At 38.8% G+C, this 21,623-nt stretch overlaps 1 protein-coding gene across 1 annotated transcript; it reads left to right on the plus strand.

Moving 5' to 3' along the window:
- Positions 1-568: 568 nt before the first annotated feature.
- On the plus strand, positions 569-13,963 carry LOC108708762 (tyrosinase-like). The gene is made up of 5 exons (XM_041582724.1): positions 569-1,707; positions 3,223-3,439; positions 5,096-5,243; positions 5,995-6,176; positions 12,406-13,963. Exons 1-5 carry the CDS (start codon positions 877-879, stop codon positions 12,621-12,623), a joined length of 1,596 nt encoding a protein of 531 aa, XP_041438658.1. The 5' UTR covers positions 569-876; the 3' UTR covers positions 12,624-13,963.
- The last annotated feature ends 7,660 nt before the right edge of the window (positions 13,964-21,623 follow it).

Here is a 21,623-nt window from a genome sequence, read left to right on the forward strand (position 1 = left end):
TGATTAGTCATATGATCTGGTAACTTTACACTGTTTAGTTCTGCCACTATCCATTGAAAGTTATAGAGGTATGGGATCCGTTATCCAGAAAGTTCCGGCTGACGGAAAGGCCGTCTCCCATAGACTCCATTTTATCGGAATAATCCGAATATTTAAAAATGATTTCCTTTTACTCTGTAATAATAAAACAGTCGCTTGTACTTGATCCCAACTAAGATATAATTAATCCTTATTGGAAGCAAAACCAGCCTATTGGCTTTATTTAATGTTTATATGATTTTCTAGTAGACTTAAGGTATGAAGATCTAAATTACAGAAAGATCAGTTATACAGAAAACCCCAGGTTCTGAATATTTTGGATAACTGGTCCCATACCTGTATAAATATTTTCTCTCTTTTTCCAGACTTTCTTCCCTTTGCTGCACGGTAAGGGTCTATCAGAAGCCGCCTCTGTTTTTTTTAAACACATTAGTTCCACTCTGCTAATAGTTTTGATCGAATTTATCTGCAATAACATTTGTGTGGCCTTTTAATGAGGAAAAAACAAACAGGCGGTTAAACATAATCAGGGTTTTTAAGTCGGTTCGATTAGGCAAAGATGCTGCGTTTCATATGGGGAATAAAGATGTAGGGAAAACTAATGCTTAGTAGGAAAAAAAGAGGAAAAAAAATTCACACCCCCCATTTTTTTTTGGAAGTTAGGAAGGGAATGGGAGGGGTTCTGTGCTTTTATGAATGAAGGGGGAAGAAAGAATGAAAGAATTCATGCCCTTGATGTAAGCCTGCACATGTGATTGTACTTGGTAATAAGTAGAGGGGAAAAAGGATAAGATTTCCAGTCCCTTAGATCAGGCACAGGAGAGAGTGAGGACCAGCATGGAAAGGAACATAGTCCAGTTGGCAGTTTGGTGCCTGTTCTCCTTCTTCCAAGTTTGCAATGGCCAGTTTCCCAGGGCATGTAGCACAGCAGAATCCCTCCTGAGCAAGGAATGTTGCCCTGTGTGGCCTGGAGATGGCTCCTCTTGTGGTCAGTTATCAGGAAGGGGAGTCTGTCAGGACGTCATCCTCAACAGCTCTGCTGCGGGCCCTCAGTTTCCGTTTTCTGGGGTCGATGATAGAGAGGACTGGCCCACTGTATTTTACAACAGGACATGTCAATGCCTTGGCAACTTTATGGGCTATAACTGTGCAGACTGCAAATTTGGCTTCAGAGGGCCAAACTGCACAGAAAGGAGAACAATGGTCAGAAAGGAGATATTCCGAATGAGCAGTGCCGAGAAGAGCAAATTCATCGCCTATCTGGATTTGGCCAAGCACACCACCAGCCGTGACTATGTCATAGTCACTGGGACCTACGCTCAGATGAATAACGGCTCCAATCCTATGTTTGCGGATGTCAGCGTGTATGACCTCTTTGTGTGGATGCATTACTATGCATCCCGAGATGCCTTCATAGGAGAAGATGGCCTCTGGAGAAACGTTGACTTTGCCCATGAAGCTCCAGCCTTTGTACCCTGGCACCGGTACTTCTTGCTGCACTGGGAACATGAGATTCAGAAGCTCACGGGAGATGAGAATTTTACCATCCCTTTCTGGGATTGGAGAGATGCCCAAGGTTGTGACATTTGCACAGATGAGTTTCTAGGAGGAATTCATCCCACCACGAGCAACCGTCTAAGTCCAGCATCCTTCTTCTCATCATGGGAGGTAAGACACTCTCACAACCTTTACTATGAGGTGAAAGCCACAATGCACTTTGCATTACATTACTGCACTAGGTATAGTGTCCATGCTTATAGGGGCCTAATTATAGTAGATCCTATAGAATTTGGTTCAGTTGCTTCTGTGTAGTGGGCAGTGTTACTCTGTAAACTCCTACATAAGCTGCTGACCACTTTATTCCTTTAAAACTGTATTAACTGAAAACAGTATAAAATCCACTAACTGCAAGTGAAGTTACTGCTTCGCCCTATTTAAAGGGGAACTATCAAAAATGAAAATTTAATATAAGCTTGAGCATACTGAAATAAGAATCTTTCTAAATGCAATCAGTTGAAAATTCTGTAGTGTTTCTGAAATAATCAAGTTTATAGTCATTATTCCTCTCTCAGCATCTGTTTCTCTCTTCATGCAGCAGTTGGGTGTCAGATATTCATTGACAGTTAGATCCAATATATCTTATTTTTTGCCTAGAAGATGTATTAGAGCTCACTCTATTAAACTCACCAGACATCATGTCTCTCTACATGCAGAATTTGTGCAAAAGGCAGTTATTTTGTTAGATTTTGTTTGTACTGGAATCAGTTGAGTGAGTTCTAATATATCTGCTAGGAAAGAAAGCATTCATGAATAGTGTATGGCGTATTAAAGGGAGTGGTGGAAAGCATGGCTGCAGTGATTCCTATGCACATAATGCCTTAGTTAAAGGTGTGCCATCTTAAAGGATAACTAAACCCTAATAATGAATATGGATAAAATGGCGTATTTTATATACTGAACTTATTGCACCAACCTAAAGTTTCAGCTTGTCAATGTTCCAGGACTTCAAACTTGTCACAGGGGGTCACCATCTTAGAAAGTGTCTGTCACACTTTACTGCTAAAGGGCTGTGGTTGCCTTGGGCTGGTACAGAAACCCAAAACATCATGTACAACATTTCTAGCTACTTCTTGAATTAGGCTTTAGTTCTCCTTTAAAAGTGAAGGATGGAAGGAATCCGTAACGTAACTAGGCAGAGTCGAACCCGGGTGCAGGCTGTGCAGCCAAGTGGGTGAAGTTGAATCTGTTAATTTATTAATATTTATAAGCCATAGGTTTGATTAAAATGTATAATTAGAAAGTTTTCTGCTTGGTAGAATAAATAATCCAAAAGTAATAGTCTCCCTAATTGGTGCATGTTAGTATGTAGAGTTCAACCCAAACAAGGGTCCATGTCATGAATGGGGACACACTTGGGGAAGGGGCATAGTCGTTTTCTCAGATTACATAATAATGTTTAAAAATATACTTACATATAATGGTGGCACTAATTTGGCAAGTCAAACATACCCGATAAGATATTGATTGGGAACCATAGCTACAGTTAATAGAATGATGCTTTCGTAGTCTTGGGTAATACCATTGTGCCTTTCATGCCAAGTGTATATCATCATGATACATCATCCTACTGTTCTTTTTAGAATTCCACTTACCCTACTTTTTTGGGGGGCTGGGGCACAACAGATTGTCTGCAGCCGTCCTGAGGAATACAATGCTCAGAGGATCTTGTGCAATGGTACCAGTGAAGGCCCACTGCTCAGAAACCCTGGTGGCCACGACCGTAGCAGGGTTTCTAGACTGCCTACAACAGCTGAGGTTGAGATGTGTCTGTCATTAACAGATTATGAAACGGAGCCCATGGATCGGTCGGCCAACTTCAGCTTCAGGAACACACTAGAAGGTAATGGTGCATAGATATTCCAGAATACTAGAGTGTTTCAGGCATTTTCCCCTACAAAGATCACCCACACTAAAAGGTAAAGAGGGATAATACCCTTATACTGAATGATTATGCATTTATGTTTAAAATACAGCTTATCAAAAGAAGTAGAATGAATTCCTAGTCAAGACAAGACCACAATATATTCTGGACAACCATATAGGAAAAAATAATACATGTGCATGTAACAACCTTCAATTGGGGACACAGTGGAGTTATCTGATGAACACAGTCCTTTATATTAAAGTATTAAGTATCAGTGCCCTCCATACCTATGGATGTACAGCTGTAAAGAGAATGAAAAAAGTTCTCAACAGAGAGATGTCACAGCTCTCCATTTAAATTCAATTTCTAGGGACATTCGTCCAAACAGTGGTTGTTGCAGATTTTCAAGGCCACCTATTTTTAAGTCCAACCTTTGGTCAGTGTTCATCAAGTTTACAGCTATAAGAAAACTACTGGTATGTCAGTCCTTTAGCCATAGTTCAAGAATATCTTTGACAGCAAATATCTTTGACAAATAGCCTCAAAATGACATTCAAGTTGGGGTTCAGATCTAGGATAGCATGTTTTATTTGTGGCTTACTCAACAGGGTGCTCTTGGGCTGTCTCACTGGAGATCACTGGCATTTTGTCAGAGCTAGCACTCTAAAGTGGCCTTAATGTTGCAGCTCCAGGTCTCTCTTTATGGCCAACCCCATCAAGGGTTCCTCCATTTATGGTTGTCTTTGCTCTAATGCCAATTAATAAAAATGTATATAAAAGTAAATCATTCTTTCCAGTAGTATTTATATATATGTATATGTTGTTTTGCGGAGGCAGTATTCCTTTATGGTTGTCCTTGCTTTATTCAATGTCAAAAGGTGCAATGAGAATCAAGGCATCTGTCATGTTGATTACGTCTCCTTAAGAGATGTGAGCGTATCCTTAAATCCTACACTACTACAGTACAATGGGCATTCCCCAGGGACTGGTTTGAGTAAAACTGCCCTAAATCACCTAATGCTCTACTTGTCAGCATTTCTTGTATTCTTTTCTCACTGTGATTTGCCAGAAAACTCCATGTAGACAAAGGAATGTCGGCAAGAGATAACTCCACTTCAAACCTTCTGTATTTGTATATCTAAAGACTCTGGGACTGTTTTAAAGGGGATAAATTCTTGAGATATAGATTTTCTGGGAACCCTCGCTCTGAAAACAATGATTTTGCTCAAACTCCTCAAGACCAACCTGAAAATAATAGGTCTTCTGTTCTGGTGGTGTAACAGATAACCTATATGGGTCTATATGACATCATCTGTGATATGACATCATCTGCTTGCTAACTTGATCTATTATGTAGCAACAATGCTCCTTTACAGCCACGTTTAGCTCTCCAGTTTGGAGTTAGAGATCCATGTGGCCTGGGTCCTAAATTGTAACCCAAATCAACCGATTAGGAAGCTGTATTTATTGGTCACCTGCTTGAAACCAATTTCTGATTGGATGGGGTAGAATACTAGGCCAGGTGCAACTTTTATTACATTACCCCCAAAGAGTACATTCTTACTTTGTTTCCAGAGGCCTGTGCTGTATAATGCCATACATTTCCATTTTTTTCTGCTTTTGATCCTATAGGATTTGCAGATCCACAAACTGGGATAGCTAACCAGTCTCAGAGATTCATGCATAACACACTGCATGTGTTTCTCAATGGCTCCATGTCTTCCGTCCAAGGATCAGCCAATGACCCAGTTTTTGTCCTGCACCATGCTTTTGTTGACAGGTAAATCTAATCCTTGTTTTACAAGGCAACAGTAGGAACGACTGAAACTCAGGCAAGGTCTTGCATGTCTTTAAAATGTAAATCTTATCTTTGTTCAATGCCCTCTTCAAGGAGTGTTATTTCAGTTCTTGGGGTGCTAACCCTTTATAAATTGTGATAGGTGAATTTATTCACCAGGCATGGATTTGTGGCGTATTTCACAGACTGCAAATGTTTTTGGGAAACTGCCACGAAAATCCTCCTCCATGGGAAAATTCACTGCGACAAAAAAAAATTGTCGCTCGTCAAAATTTTCGCACGTTAAAATTATTCAGATGGTTTTAATGCATTTGGACAAAAGAGTTGCGCGTGTAAAAATTGTCAAGCGCATAAAAATTGTTGTGCGTCAAAATTATTTGGACGTCCATTGACTTTAATGCATTTGGACAAAAGAGTTGCGCATGTAACAATTGTTGCTTGTGTCAAAATTGGTGCGCATCAAACTAATCTTGACGCCCATTGACTTCAATGCGTTTTGCACATTTTTTGCCGTTTTGCAATTTTTTTCGGAGTTGAGAAAATTTTCAGATGAAACGAGACAGATATCACTACACTATATTTAAAGTCAATTTGAAGTTCTCCTTCTCATTTGCTTGTGACTGCTCTTTGATTTTGTATCCGTGTATTGGCAGTTGATGTGGGGGGAATGCCTTGAAGGTTAACTTATGCAGGTCAAGCAAATTTCTTCACCAATTTGTATTTTATTTTATAGCATCTTTGAGCAATGGATTAGAAGGCACAGAGCTACAGTAGACGCTTATCCAGAATCCAATGCACCAATTGGCCACAATCGTGGCTACTACATGGTCCCCTTCATTCCTCTGTATACAAATGGAGAATTCTTTGCCCCGTCAAGAGATCTTGGATATGATTATGATTATCTAGCAGAAACAGGTACAAATCTTATTGTATTTCTCTTTATGCCAAAAGTACAGAAAAAGCACCTGACATAATCTTATAAAGAAATATTTAAATTAAGGTAAGGGAAAAAAATTAAATAGTTCACAAATAGTTCATCACACTAACTTTACATTGCTCATTTGCACTTATCATTTCATTTGAATTGCTCTGGTTTTCATTATCAACATGTGACTTCATTTTGGGATGAATTCGATGCTATAAAAAGGGGGGTTGTTTCTCGGTCTCTATAAAGAGTAACTGATGTATTGGTAGGAACTCAACCTTGGAAACTGCAGTCATCATTCATGTATATATTGGACTTAAATTCACTCTTCTACAATTGTTTTATTTTCTGTACCCCAGTACTCTGTACTCCTTCCGTTTGTTCTTACTGTCCTACAGTACCTTGTTTCATAATCTGTTCCCTCTTTTTTGTTATTCTTCTTTTCTCCTTTTGCGCCTTTTTTTCTGCTGAACCTTCTGTTTTGGTTTCCTTTTCTGACATTTCTCTTCCTCACACCTTCTCCCCATCTCCACCTCTCTTGGTCCTACTGTTTATCTTTGGTTTAATTGAACTTCATTGCCAGTTTCACCTTCTGTGCTGACACTTCTCTTCTTTTTTAGACTTTTCATTCTACTTTTCAGCATATCTCTATATCCCTATTGTCTTCCCTTTTTTAAAATACTTTTCCTCTCTCCTACTTTTCATTTTGCTCTTCTACTTCACTCCTTACTCTTTCATCTTCTCTTCTGTTCTTCTCTTAAATGATCTGCTTCTTATTTATACTCCTTTTTTCCCTACTGTCTCATATTCTCCAATTTTATTCCTTCATTTGTCATGACTTTCCTCTCACCCCTTTATTGACCTATTCTCACAGTCTCTGCTACTTCCGTCCAAACAAAAGTGGTTGAGAGTTGAACAGTAATGATGTAAATACTAAACCTGTTTGCTTCACCAAAAAAATTGCAATATAGCAATTTCATCAAATGTATTGGAGTCAATCTGTATTTTTTCACTGCATTTATTTTGCACCAGATGCATCTGGCATCTTTTCTTGCTCCAAATGCATTGGGAGTCAATGGTTGTTGTAGTGTGAAGTTCCTGCCCATGCACTTTCATAAAAATGTTTGCCACATCTGTTTGGGGGTTGGTAAGATTTCAGTTATAAAATCTATAGCCAAGGGGTCATAGCTTGATGGCTTTGCACAGGCTCCCCCATGTGATCAGATTGTACTCCTCTGATCCAAGGATTTCTCATCCCAATATGCTCCATCATTGTGAGGCTGGCTTGTGCAGATCTACACTCTTGGATGTAATGCCATTAAACTGAAGCAAAAACATGCCTAAAGTCTGTGACTCCATTTTTAGAAAATAATATGGTTTTATATTAGAGAGTCCAAAATATCTTTAGTTTTTAATATACACAGAGGCCAATGGTAAATCCCACTTGAGGTTTTCGGTTCTCTTTTGGCTTCAGCACAAGAATAATTGTTATTTACAGCAGTTCTGCACTCAGACAACAATCCAATTATTTATCATTTCAGATTTCTAGGAAAGTGCTTCTCTGAATGCTAATTATGCTGTCATAGAGATCTTAAGTTTCTTTCAGCATCGCTTGAAAAGCAAGAAATAAGATGTAGGAAATTGCTGAATTTGTGTGTGTTCTTTTGGTGCCACTTCAAAAACTGTATTAATCTTCTTTTGTTCTTCCAAGTCGCTTTCTCTTACGATGTGGAAGGGCGATAACTTTGCTCAACTTCAAAATATGACTTTGATAAAAATGTGTTTTCTGATATTGTTTAATCAGATTTACCCTTACTGAGACACAGCACTGAGCACTAAAGGCCATGGATGGATTCTAGAGGTCACAGGCAACACTGATTTATTCTTTGCTTAAACATCTGCTTAGGAATTTATTGAGCCAATATACAGGATACCTTAATTAGCAGTACTAAATACATATAAAATTGTAGAACATTCAGAGAAATGCCAAAAATTGCCACTGTGCCATTTGCTCCCAAATAAAGGACACTACTACTGATTAACCTGAAACCTGCAGTGACCCACTGGTCAAGATGTTGGAAGGGGTTGGACTGACATTTGGCCAACTATTCCAGGTTAGGATTGGGTGCGGGTCAGACCGGGGAAGTAAACTCCTTCTCTGCTCCCAAAGATTCCTTGTCTTGGAACCAGAGACGCGCATAGTAATAGCATAAAGAGCTAGAAGATGCAGGATGGGTGCAGTTCCTACAATGGCAACATTTTGCGGATTGAAATCAGGTACGGGATAAGGTTTTGTGGGTTAGGGTTGAGTGCGTTTTGAATTTTTCCTGACCTACACATAACTCAAAGCTACCCCTTCATGATCAGTTGGACACTGGGACAGTATCTAGAAGGATTTACAGCAGTTCGATCAGCAGTGACTAATGACCACAAGAGACATATAGACTGTCTCTGGATCAGTCAGTTGAATGTTTTTGAAACATTTTACCAGTTATTAAAGGTAGAAGTTTCCAATCTGCTTTCTCCAAATGCCATATCTCCATTCATGGCTAATTAAATCTGTCTACCCTAATTTAAAGCCAGAGGAATTTACAATCATATCACCACGGTCATTAACTGTGGACTGTTGAGGCACCTTGAAAGCTTCTTTGAAAACAAGTCTTATAGCCTATTCCACTTGATGGAGCCAACATTTGTCATTTAAATAGCCTTTACTATCTCGTTACAAACTCTGTTTTACAACCTCTTCTCCAAGTTCCAAGGGGCAGAAATAAAATGATCTTTTCTCTTTTATACTCACCAGATTCAGATTCGGGATTCATTGAGGTCTGTCATGAGTTGCTATTATACTACCGTGCTTCAAAAGGGAATCCTGTTCTCAGCCTCAAAACTGTAGACCTGTTAGTCTGACATCAGTGATAGATTACAAAGAGTGGCGATAAATGGAACATTTTCTAATTGAACCAGTGTTGTTAGTGGAGTACCGCAGATGTCTGTTGTGGGTTCTTTGCTTTTTAACTTGTTCATAAATGATGATTTATGACATGATTAGGACATGATTATTTAACAAAATTGAACTTCATTTTCCAGTTTGATGCCCAGGTTTCTAATTCTCTCTGCAAAGCAGCTGCAATTTGTATGGAATTTATAGTTCTGCACAATTTAGTATCATCAGCAAAAATAAAAACAGTACTTTCAATGCCCATCTCCAGGTCAAGTTGAGAAGCAAAGTACTAACCCCTGCGGTACTCCACTAACAACACTGGTCCAATTAGAAAATCTAGAAATTAGAAATCCATTTACCACCACTCTTGTAGTCTATCTTTTAGCCAGTTCTCTATCCAAGTTCTCAATCCAAGTACAAATACTATGTTCCAGGCCAATTTTTCAGCAATTAATTAATCCTAAATACATAAATATATTTAAGGTGTTTGCAGTGTGGCATTTCAGAATTTCTGATGAAATGAACAAACCTTAAAGAAGAACTAAACCCAAGCAATGAGCTTGCTGGCACATGTGCATTTGAAGGTAATCCAGTAGTATTTTCAACTGCTCATGCGCCAGCAAGCTCCGTGTCGCTGAACCGATTGTTGCACATTGCTGCTTGTAGAGGTCAACTTTACTATTTTTTGAAATAGACTTTTTGGGGAAGGAGCAGAGAGGGGGATCATTTGATGGCTGTGGATGGGGACTTTTGTCGGGGGGTTTAGTTCTCCTTTATTTCCATTTTATAAAAGCTTTAAACTTTCACTATGAAATACATTTCCCGGGTGCTTTCAAGTAACAGGTTACACTACTGCATTATAATGTAGTACAATTTACTTTGTGGAATGTTTTAATTGTTTGTTTTGTTGTATGTGTGTGTTGGCAGGGGGCGAGTTACAATTTTGAGAATAGGAAAGGATTTTGTAATAGATGTTTATATCCATAGATGTCTGTGTAATATATTACATCAAAACAATCGTGCTAGGTTCTCTATAATTTATTGCAATCAATTATAGAGAACCCAACACAGTTTATTTAGTATTGTATAAATGATTTCCCTAAGGGAAGTAGTGCTGCTGACAGGTCCTCAGCAGTATGAGTGGATTCTCTTCCACACTGTACTATTCCTATATTGTATCATCAACAAAACAAAACTATGAAAATAATTTGATGTGACAGCCAGGGACTGGTCTGATTGGCACATTGGGCTCAGGGAGGAATTTATTATCCCCATTTTGAGGCACATTGAAGACAGCTCCTGCTTTTTGGGTCTTCCTCTGGATCAGCTAAAATTAAGGTTAAATTTCACTTGGACAACAGGTATTTTTCAACTGGAACTAACCTTAAAGGAAAAGTAACACCAAAAAATAAAAGTGTTTTAAAGCAATGAAAATAAAATGTAGTGTTGCCCTGCACTGGTAAAACTGGTGTGCTTGCTTCAGAAACACTACTATAGTTCATATAAACAAGCTGCTGTGTAGCCATGTGGCAGCCATTAAAGCACAGGATACACAGGAGATAACAGATAAGTACTACTATAGTTTATATAAACAAGCTGCTGTGTAGCCATGGGGGCAGCCATTCAAGCACAGGATACACAGTAGATAACAGATAAGTACTACTATAGTTTATATAAACAAGCTGCTGTGTAGCCATGGGGGCAGCCATTCAAGCACAGGATACACAGTAGATAACAGATAAGTACTACTATAGTTTATATAAACAAGCTGCTGTGTAGCCAATGGGGGCAGCCATTCAAGCACAGGATACACAGTAGATAACAGATAAGTACTACTATAGTTTATATAAACAAGCTGCTGTGTAGCAATGGTGGAAATTGAAAAAAGTCTATATGGCACAGGTAAGTAGTGGATAACAGATAACACCATTATGTTCTACAGAGCTTATCTGCTATCTGCTGTGTAACCTGAGCTTTTCTCCATCGAATGGCTGCCCCCATGGCTACACAGCAGCTTGTTTATATAATCAATTGTAGTGTTTCTGAAGCAAACACAGCAGTTTTACCAGTGCAGGGCAACACTGCATTCTATTCTAAAAAAATGAAACTTTTTGATGTTAGTGGTCCTTTCAGTAACTGAACCAGGAACTTCTGGATAGTTTAAAGGCACATTGGTCCTTCTTTCAGAATGTTGCTCTCAGTGGCAGGTGCCTATTTTGCTCATTTGGCAACCCCAGGAATATTTTTCATGCTTGTGTTGCTCCCCAATTCTTCTTACAATTGAACTTGGTTCATGTGTAAAAAAAGGTTGGGGACCCCTGCTCTATAACTACGGGTAGAAGCTATTTTCGTATTCATCATCCACAAATCCACAAATATTTTAATAACTGTAACTTCCCACTATACGTTTATACACTATGAGAATAGAAACCAGTCCTCACTGAGAGAATGATACCTTGTTATTGTGAATATTGCAAGTGCATTCCATTGAAGATCGCCCAATTGATCTTCTGCTATAAAATAACGTTGGCTCTTTACCCTTTCATTCTCATTTTCATTTGCATTGATTTTATATCTGCGGTATGTGTATTAGTGTTCTGATGCAGTGCGCTTTAGTTATACCTTTTATAGTTGGGTTTTTCCTTGTCTACAGTCCAGCATTTTTTCCTGAAGGTTCTACACCCATAAGTTCCTCTACCTCTATGGGAATCCTGAGATTTTGTGCATTTACTTTTTTTTATCTTCTCTTAAATCATGTTTTCACTATTGCATGATGCTATAAATGTGTTTTCTAAACTCCATGCTGCCATTTGCCTATCAAAGGTGTAGGTTATACTGAGAAGGCAGCCTTAGCTTTGGGCATGGCCCTATTTATGACCCTGCTTTATGGGGCTCAAATGTGTTAGAATAAAGCCTAACCCCAGGAAGTGCCTAAAACCATTAGAATAATGTCCTAGTAGAGGTTCTGTCTAAGGAAGACCTTATACCCCTGTGAGAAGCCAGAAGAGTAACAGCTCATGGATTGCAGCTCACCCTTTACAGCAAGAAGAATGGAAAAGATCATACACCTAATATTGTAACTGTGAACCCTCCCCCCACCCTCCATGCCAACCCCATTTATTTGTGATTTCATTGGAGTGGGTTGGGCAGGTTCAGGCTACAAAATGGAAGAAAACTTTGGTTGTGTTTGGGTTGGCAAGAAGCAAATAAACGTATAGACTGGAAAATATCTGACCTAGATGAGTTACTCATTTTCTTTTTGTCTTTTTTTTTAGGTTCCATTCAAGACTTTCTTTTGCCCTACTTGGAGCAAGCGAGACAGATCTGGCAGTGGCTGGTTGGAGCAGCCATAGTTGGGGGCCTCGTTACTGCTGTGATTGCAACCGTTGTTGGCTTGGCATGTCGACAGAAGAGAAAATTTGCATCGGAGGAAACGCAGCCGCTACTCATGGAAGCCGAAGATTATCAACCCACCTATCAATCTAATCTATAGAGCCCAAGCACTAGCTAAATGTAACTAGCTAAATGTGAACACATTTATATACTATTTTTTTATATCTGGTGGGTGTCAAATGTGTACTTCTTGTCTAATGTGGGAAGTATCTAATTTTAACCCATTTTATCGCCTGAGACAGTGTCGGACTTGGGTGCCAGGGGCCTACAGGTCCACTCTCCAATCAATTTTTCCTTTCTCTTACTTATTTCTTTATTTTACTCTTAATTACTTCTCTTTATATACTATCCTCTATGCTTCTTCCTTCTATTTCTTCTCTTTGTTCCCATATAGAATTGGGAAATGGCCATGGTGTAGGCATAATGTATAAGGCAAATGGTTGGGTGAGCTGGAAGGTTGACCACTGGGAGCTTTCCTTGTATCCTGGTGGGTCAGTCAGACACTGGCCTGAGAGGAAAATCGACTTACCCAGTCAAGTGTACAGAGGGTTAACTATGTTGTGTAACACACAATGTACTTTTATGTAAAAAAAAATGATATGTATATATAATATGTATACTTCCCAACTGTCGTGCCCAGCCATCTTTATATGTACAAAACATATAGATCTACGGTTCGAATTCCATGTTGTATGGGTATTGGCTATAAGTAAATATTAAGATTTATTGCGGATTTAATTTTGTGCTTTTCATTTGATTTGTATTGATTTGTATTCTCAAACGATGCTTAATCACAATTGGCTAAAGGTTTATACAAGCGATATTAAATATCCATTTTTACAGGAAAGGGCAACATGCAATCTTTCTGTTGTTGCTTTTGATAGAGGCAGCAATATCTGGATGGCTGTAGGTCCTACAAGAGACCTGGTGGTGCAAAATCGACATTGGAACCTTCCCTTAACACTAGGCCTCACCACCTTGGGAGTACTGAGGGTTTGCTGGCCCTAGCAGCTACCCCCTAAAGCACTATTGGCCTTTTAGCAGGAACCGATTTAGTTACACAAATAGTAACTGCATTTTACATTGGTTGATTACACCACTGTAACTGTTATCAAATAATCTCTACTCAACAGGAGTCTGCTGTGCCCTTTTAATCACTTTTGAGAGATTTCGGATCTGCATCTATAGACATTGCTGATTTTATTAGACGGGCTTAAGTATTTATTACCCTACTAACCTCGGTTTTTTTGAGCTTATCCAAAGTATATCTGCACAATGTGTTGGTTGTCACTATCTGGATCGTTAGGTATTAATAGTAGGGATGCACCAAATCCACTATGTTGGATTTGGCCGAATCCCCGAATGCTTGGAGAAAGCTTAAGCTGAATAACGAATCTGAATCCAAATTTGCATATGCAAATTAGGGTCAGGAATGGAAAAAGTGGGCATTTTTTTTTTGTGTGTCACGTGATTCCCTACCCGCTCCTAATTTACAAATGCAAATTAGGATTCAAATTCAAAGTTTGGCCAGGCACAAGGATTCATCCAAATCCTTGCTGAAAAAGGCTGAATCCTGGCTGAATCTCGACCCAAATCCTGGATTTGGTACATCCCTAATTAATAGTCAAATATCCAGAAGTTGGCATTTATGGGAAATGGTTTGCTTACTACAGAGACACCAGCCTTTATTATATATTGTATTTTCTCATATAACAAGTGGCGTACAAAATCCTCTGAACAGCTTCCTTTAATGTGGAATGCAGAATGCCCTTTACAACTGCCTATGTGGTTGCCTAGCAACTGATATCATGGAAGAATAAGAAGACAGGGGTTTCCGGTCATAATTTTATGAAATAGATGAGTGTGTAGGCATGCAATAATAATACTTGTGTTACTAGTTGGTTATTCTGGTCATGGCAAAGCAGCTAATGCTTAAAGACGTTGAAATGTATTTTAATGGTGGTTTTTTTGTGTTTGAGTAGCCTTCACATGATATCATAAGGGTTTCACCCAATTGGTCCCAAGTTTTTACTAACTTGGGCTTCATATGTGATTTCAGGCCCCCTTTTGTGATCCAACATTTGGTCAGGCCCTTCTTAGCTCATGCAAAGGCTGTAGACATGGTTATAGCAATTACCCTGCTATAGGTCAAGGAGTATTCAGAATAGAAATTAAGCATTCATCATCTCATATCTCACCCTTGTTGGTCTTTAAAATGACCCTAGGATATTGCTAGCTTAACACATGGATGTTTGTCCATGATAATTAGTCCATTATCCATCTATTCTATTGTAGAAGGCCAGTTAGCTGATTTACAACCTGCTGATTTACCACCTGCTGATTTACCACCTGCAACTCACGTTAGATGCCAAATCTGGTCTTGGTTAGGAAAACGTGCAGATGTTTCCACCATGTCACTCCTTGATATACAATAAAACCACCTCAAATTCTAGCGCGGACCATTTCATTATTGACATCATCATAAATCTTCCACTCCTCATCGCCAGTTTTCAATAAAAAAACATTAAAAAACCCACCTATTTCATGTTGATTGGCTGTCTGTCTAATTTGATCAACGCCAATGGAAATTTCTTTAAAAAAGGGACTCAATAAGAAGATCTATTGTATATGAAAACAATTCTATAATGATTTGTCTTTAATGGCTTCCTTGACCTGTAAGCACATGACTACTGACCCCTGAACATGACCCCTTTACACAATAAACTAAGTATAGCGACTCTCTATAGATACACATTAATAAAACCAACCCTTGCACTAGGCATCTCTATTTAAAAGAGCTTATGAAATGCAAATGTAATAACTACTGCACATAAACATAAACCTATTAGAGAGGTTGCTGTCAGAACAGAGACAGAAGAGACCAATGCACACTCAGTACCAACTGCTTGGGAGTCAGAATTCCAATCCCTAATCATTGCTCCCCTTTATATAATGTGATCACTGGTTTCTAATTCTCTTGAGCACCTGGAGGGGCAGGACATGGGCTACACCAGATTCTTTATATGGAGAGTGGGTCATAAATAATGGAAGATAAGTGATGATGCATTTGGCTATATGGGGCTTTATTTACCTATTTAGAATATTATTCATTGGGCAACAGGCAATAGAGCAACAAAGTAGTGCCTTACCCAATAGGGAACCAATTTTAGAAAAATTTGGATCCTTTGCTGACAATTAGCCAATTCTTCATGAAGCTTTATAGTGCTTAATTAGCCATAAGCACAGCCACTGCTCTCAATAACCTCCATTCAGTGTCCGCTGCCCTAACTTGGACTGGGGCTTGGGACTAGGGATGTCGCGGACTGTTCGCCGGCGAACTTGTTCGCGTGAACATCGGCTGTTCGCGTCCGCCGCAAGTTCGCGAACGTCGCGCGACGTTCGCCAATAGGCGTTCGCGTCAAAATCGATCGACCATTCGACCATTCGATCGCTAAAATCGAAGCCATTGGATTGAATGAAATCATTCGATCGAATGGCTTCGATCGTTCGATTCGAACGAAAATCCTTAGATCGAACGATTAAAATCCTTCGATCGTTCGAATCGAACGATTTTCGGATGTTCGAAGTTCGCGAACTGTTCGCATTTTTTGCCGGTGTTCGCGAACGGCGTTCGCGAACACATTATCGGCGGTTCGCTACATCCCTACTTGGGACTGCTTGGTCCAGGATCTGAAACACACAAATGATAATGAGCATTCCTTCAGGCTTTGGTCTGAACAAGATGCCCATCCACGAGAAAAATCTATTATCCTCCCCTTTCTTATTTAACTTTGGGGAGAGGTCACATGATCCTTACTGTCACATACTGTATGATACTACCAGACAGGAGAAAACATCTCTTGATGGGACTCTTGTAAGCTATTCCAGTGCCCCTTCATATGGGCAGGTTCTTTTTCATGAATACCATCCTCCGACACTTCTGCACTTAAATGGCTAATCCACATTTTATACTAAAACGGTGGGTCCAGATTTTCTGCCCAACCCGCGTGTAAATATTAAATAAACCCAATAGGCTGGTTTTGCTTCCAATAAGGATTAGTTATATCTTAGTTGGGATCAAGTACAAGCTACTGTTTTATTTTTATAGGGAAAAAGGAAATAATTTTTTAAAATATGGCTTATTTGGATAGGCCTTTCTGTAATTCAGAGCTTTCTGGATAACAGGTTTCCAAATAACGGATCCTGTACCTGTATTTCATTTTGGCAATGGATCATAATGGAGTAACTATAGCACTATGTGTATCTAAAACAAAACAATCACTCCTAATTGCTAATCTGATGTTATAACAATTTTCTGGAAGCTTCTGTGCCCATAGCACTTTTATTTCAATTAATATTAGCAGTAATCACATTAATAACAAACCTCAGACTTATTAATTTGTAGATGCATCACAGATTGTTACTCCTCATACCAACCCATGGAAAATATTGCATTTTTCTTTTCTTTTTTTATTTTACACATTTTCTTACATATTTCATTTACACATCCTTGGTGCTTGCAGGAATTAAATAGGATGACGTTTTTGCTTCCTTTCTTTTAGAAGTCTTTCAACCCTTATTCCACCATTTAATTCTTGTAAATAAATGCAAGGCATTATCCCATGTAGTTTAGCTCTCACCGGGTAAATGACAGAACAGACAAGTGCAGAGAAAGAGGAATAATACAGGGGAGCTTAAATGGAGAATGATCAAGATTTAGAGAGGTTGCCTCACCAAAAAGCAACCAACTGATATTGTATATATTTTTATATAATTATAGGTTCTACAGTGGAAACCCTTCTTTTGTTAGCCTCTCCTCCAAAAAGGGGTTCTGGTTTGGTCAGACTTTGTTTATTTAAATAATCAGAAAAATTCAGGTAACCCTCTGAGTGTTATTAAAGGAATCAGTGTTTTTCCCTAAAAAGAAAAGTCCTGTTATTAAGCTCCCCCAACCCAGTATAAGAGCTTCTGTAAGGATCTATCTGAGAATCTCATTCCTATTGTGTATGGGATGAGGAACAAGGCCTCACATTTATCTTTTTCATTAAAAATAATGGAATACAAATAATAAGAGTGTCTCTCTAAAGCAGTGGTTTTGGACTTTTTTTTATTTCCAGCCCTCTCATTGAACTCCAAAATTTGGTCAGGGCCCCCTCTTTGCTCCTAACATGGTTACAGATATATGAAACACATTGTAATATCAACCACTCACCAGTTATCCAAAGATAATTAAGAGAGAAAATAAAGGTTCATCTTAAATCGCACACTAATTAAACTTCAAGCTGAGCTCCCACTAGTCATTTCTCCAAATATTCTCTAAATAAATTAATTGGCTTCTAGGTACTGAAGCCACTGGTACTGCAGGTGTCTGACAGAAGGATTAAATAATATAAAATAATAAATAAAATAATAAATCTGATACTTTTGTAATATTGCATCAAATTACATCCAAGAAAGACATACCGGTAAGCCTATCCCACTGAACTCCAGTTGTTGTTGTAGGTGATGTTTGATTGGTATTCATTGCCTTTGTGGCATTGCAGTCTGGTTTGTGTACCAGGAAAAGACCCATACTATTTGGGTGCTGGGTGAGATTATGAGTTGCAATTTTGTTTAGCTACAATGCATAGGGCCACAATGGGTGCCTTAGCATCCTACGTGACCAAACCTTTAGGCAGTCATGTAAGGAAACCCTGAATAATGGACTTCCTCTGCAGATAGGTGTTTAATACTTCAATTCCAAAATGACAAAATATGTTTAAAAATTCAAATATACCCCATGACAATCCAAATATAATGCTTGGTTAATGAAGATCCAGACCTGTATAAGACAAGTATCATAGGAATTCCCTCAGCTGGTGATGCCTCCCTCCATCTCTTTGTCCAACCACTGCTCCAAAAGATAAAGGTATTAGAAGCCACCCCAGCGTCCCACAGCCAAAGGTTTCTTGAGATATACTTTATTTAATGGAAAAGGGTGCTTTGGTCCATCTTGGACACGTGAGTAGAGTCTTAGATTATTGGTCCTTTTAAAGGGTTCTTTTTTTAAAAAGTCGAATACATTTTTTTTCCTCTTCTAGATCTTTTTGCAATTAAAAATGAAATTTGTTTTGGGACAGTTTGAAATTAAGAAAAATTGGCAGTGTCTTATAATGGCTATTATTCACTGTTGTGATCTTGTCCTTTAATACCATCTGGAATTTCCACTTTGGTGGAGATTTTTAATTACCTTTTAATTTCTAATGAAAAACCTATCCATCTGTCACCAGGATTTGCCTCATTAATAACACTTTAAAGGGAAAATGTGCCATAGAAATGGAAGCTGTCTGTTTATCAGAGACATTCTTCATAGACTTCATTGAAAATCAGTTGGTTGAAAACTGATTTCCATAGATGGCTAATGATGCAATATGGCAGAACTCCCATCATGTATAAGAAAATAGGAAGCTTCCTTATGGGACTGCAAATAAGTGAAACTATCCTGGGCTCTGCACAAAGCAGGGTCGTGGGTAAAGAAGAGTAAAAGGGCAAGATGGTAATAGATAATACTTTGCCATAATTTCTCAAACTGTAGTTCCTTAGTTTCATTAAACTCCAATTATTGGCACATGCCCACAGCAGAAGGCTGCATGGGATGGCTAAGAAACCTTTCCTATGGGCAGGTTCTTATTCTTATGAGAAATCACTTTTTGAAAAAAAGTAATTTCTACCAAAACTATTTTTCTGCTGCAAACAACTAGCGATGGGCGAATCTTTGACGTTTCACTTCATCAAAAAAATTAGCCACTTTACCGAAAAATCTGCAAAACGCATTGAAGTCAATGGCTGTCCTAATAATTTTGACGCGCAACAATTTTATGCGCATGACTATTCTGACAGTTGAATATTCTGACGGATAACAATTCTGACATGCGTCAATTTTTTTTCCGTTGCGGCTGATTTTCCACCATCGAATATTTCACCGCAGTTTCCAGAATTTATTTACTGGCGGCGAAACATGGAAATTCGCTGCGAATCCATGCCTTCACTACAAAAAACTACTCCCTGATATCAGGAAACGTTGACTATCTAGCAAAGCTAATTCCAGCCTCAGTTTCCAATTTGAAATAAAAAAAGAACAAAATCGCTTCATTATTTCAAATAGTTTATTATGCGACTTGCTTTAATGAAGGAGGCACTTCCAAGTTGAATAAGTGATGGTTTAAAGATAAAGAAGAAGCAATGAGAGGTCACAGCTAGACATGACAATGGCAAATTGAAGACAGTATTTCAAGAGCAGCAACTTCTAGGTCAGTAGTGACATCTAGGGAAGGAAAAAGAGGCTGAAGAGTCACCTGAGGCTTGAGATTAAGACAACTGGACAAGACTGCTGAGAGTTTGTGTCATTTTAAATACAATATGAAGAAGAAGGTTCACAATTTGAAGATGGGAAGAGGCCACTGCCTGTCTGAGGTGGAGGATGATTTAAAGGGAGGCTGTCACAGCATGGTGGAGCAAGAGGACTTTCAATACAAAGTCATTTTGTGAAGAGTAACAATTCTAAAGTGTCATGACCTCGATAAACAATTAAATATGACAACCAGTACAGACAGGGGAGAGAAACTTCTCTAGTATAACTAAATTTTTATACAAAAAAGATATAATGTGCAGCCTCCTTACCAGTGACGTTAGGTATCTCAAACCCAGAACAACCCCAAGGTCCGGGTCACGGCTCACTGTTCTGCCTATTACAGCCGCCTTTGCTTCAGGAGGAGCCCTCTGCTACTCAGATGCTGCCAGGTCTTAATGTGAGAGGACCAAGGAGAAGGTTCTGGGCAAGCAAGGGAACCGTACGTACTACAGGAACGGATAATAGGAGCGTAGTCAGGACAGGCCGGGTCAACACCAAATTAGCAGTGCAGTACAAAGTCAGGAATCAGAAGTGTGTCTTGAATTTTGCACTAGTATGTCTATGAACATCAACTTTGTGGAGGCTCATCTTTGACTGTATTATGTACAAATACTCGAGTTCTGTTTATTGCTCTTTTTGGAGGGAATTCTTCCAAATTGATGGCCTTCTATCAAATATTTGTTTGTTGTTTTGTAAAGATAGTTAGAAAGGCTGGAGAATCCATAGCTCAAGAGAGTCATCTTCAAGCTGGGTCTGTATATGCCCTCTATATGATCTGATCATTGGTTCAGGGGCTGAAAGGTTAGTCAACGTGATACGTCCCACCACTTGGGTAGTCAGCTGTTGTAAAGGTCAAGCTACCTGGATATAAGCAATTGAAGCCTGACTTTGTACAACTCTGTTTCATGCAAATCACTCTTTATAAATCTATATATCAAACCTTTACTTTGCAATACACACCGAAGAGTAAATCCCCACTTGAGCCTTTTGGTTCCCTTTTTGGCTTCTGCACAAGAACAACTATTATTTGCAGCCGTTCTGCACTCAGACAATAATCCAATTATTTATTTCAGATTTCTAGGAAAGTGCTTCTCAGAATGCTAAATATGCTGTTATAGAGGTCTTAAGGTTCTTTCAACATTGCTTGAAAAGCAAGAAATCAGACATAGAAAATTGCTGAATTTGTGTTTGTTTTTTTTGTGCCAATACTTTTTTGTGTAGTCTACTTTCTTTTCATTGCAATTTATTTAGGTTGTCTATGTGTCTCAGTGGGTGAATCAATGTCAGGTTGGAAATGATAAGCACCAAAATGTAATTTATTAGTGATGGAAGTGGGAAGTGGGTTATGAGGAAGGGTGGGTACATGGAGCACATGCTCTAGCAATGAATATGGAGAGAGTTTAGTAAAAGGTATGCATATGCACAATTTAAATGAGATAAACATTCAGTACCAAGCAGATGTGCAACTGAAGGCTCTACCTCCCCCCAGACTCTTCACATCACAGCTCTGTGCAACCTGCCTAAGTACTAAGCAAAATTAGGTTAGAAGCACCAGGATTGACTTGCTCATTTAATCATTATTCTTTCGATAAGGGAAGCCTGTGACCCATTTAATTGGGATATGGCCTAGTTTCCCAGTGGCTGCTCTGAAAATATTTAACTTTCATCCACACCTTTTGTTTTTGGCTCCTGATTAACATATTAATGATT

The sequence above is a fragment of the Xenopus laevis genome, chromosome 2L, assembly GCF_017654675.1.
Source record: "Xenopus laevis strain J_2021 chromosome 2L, Xenopus_laevis_v10.1, whole genome shotgun sequence".
NCBI lineage: Eukaryota > Metazoa > Chordata > Amphibia > Anura > Pipidae > Xenopus > Xenopus laevis.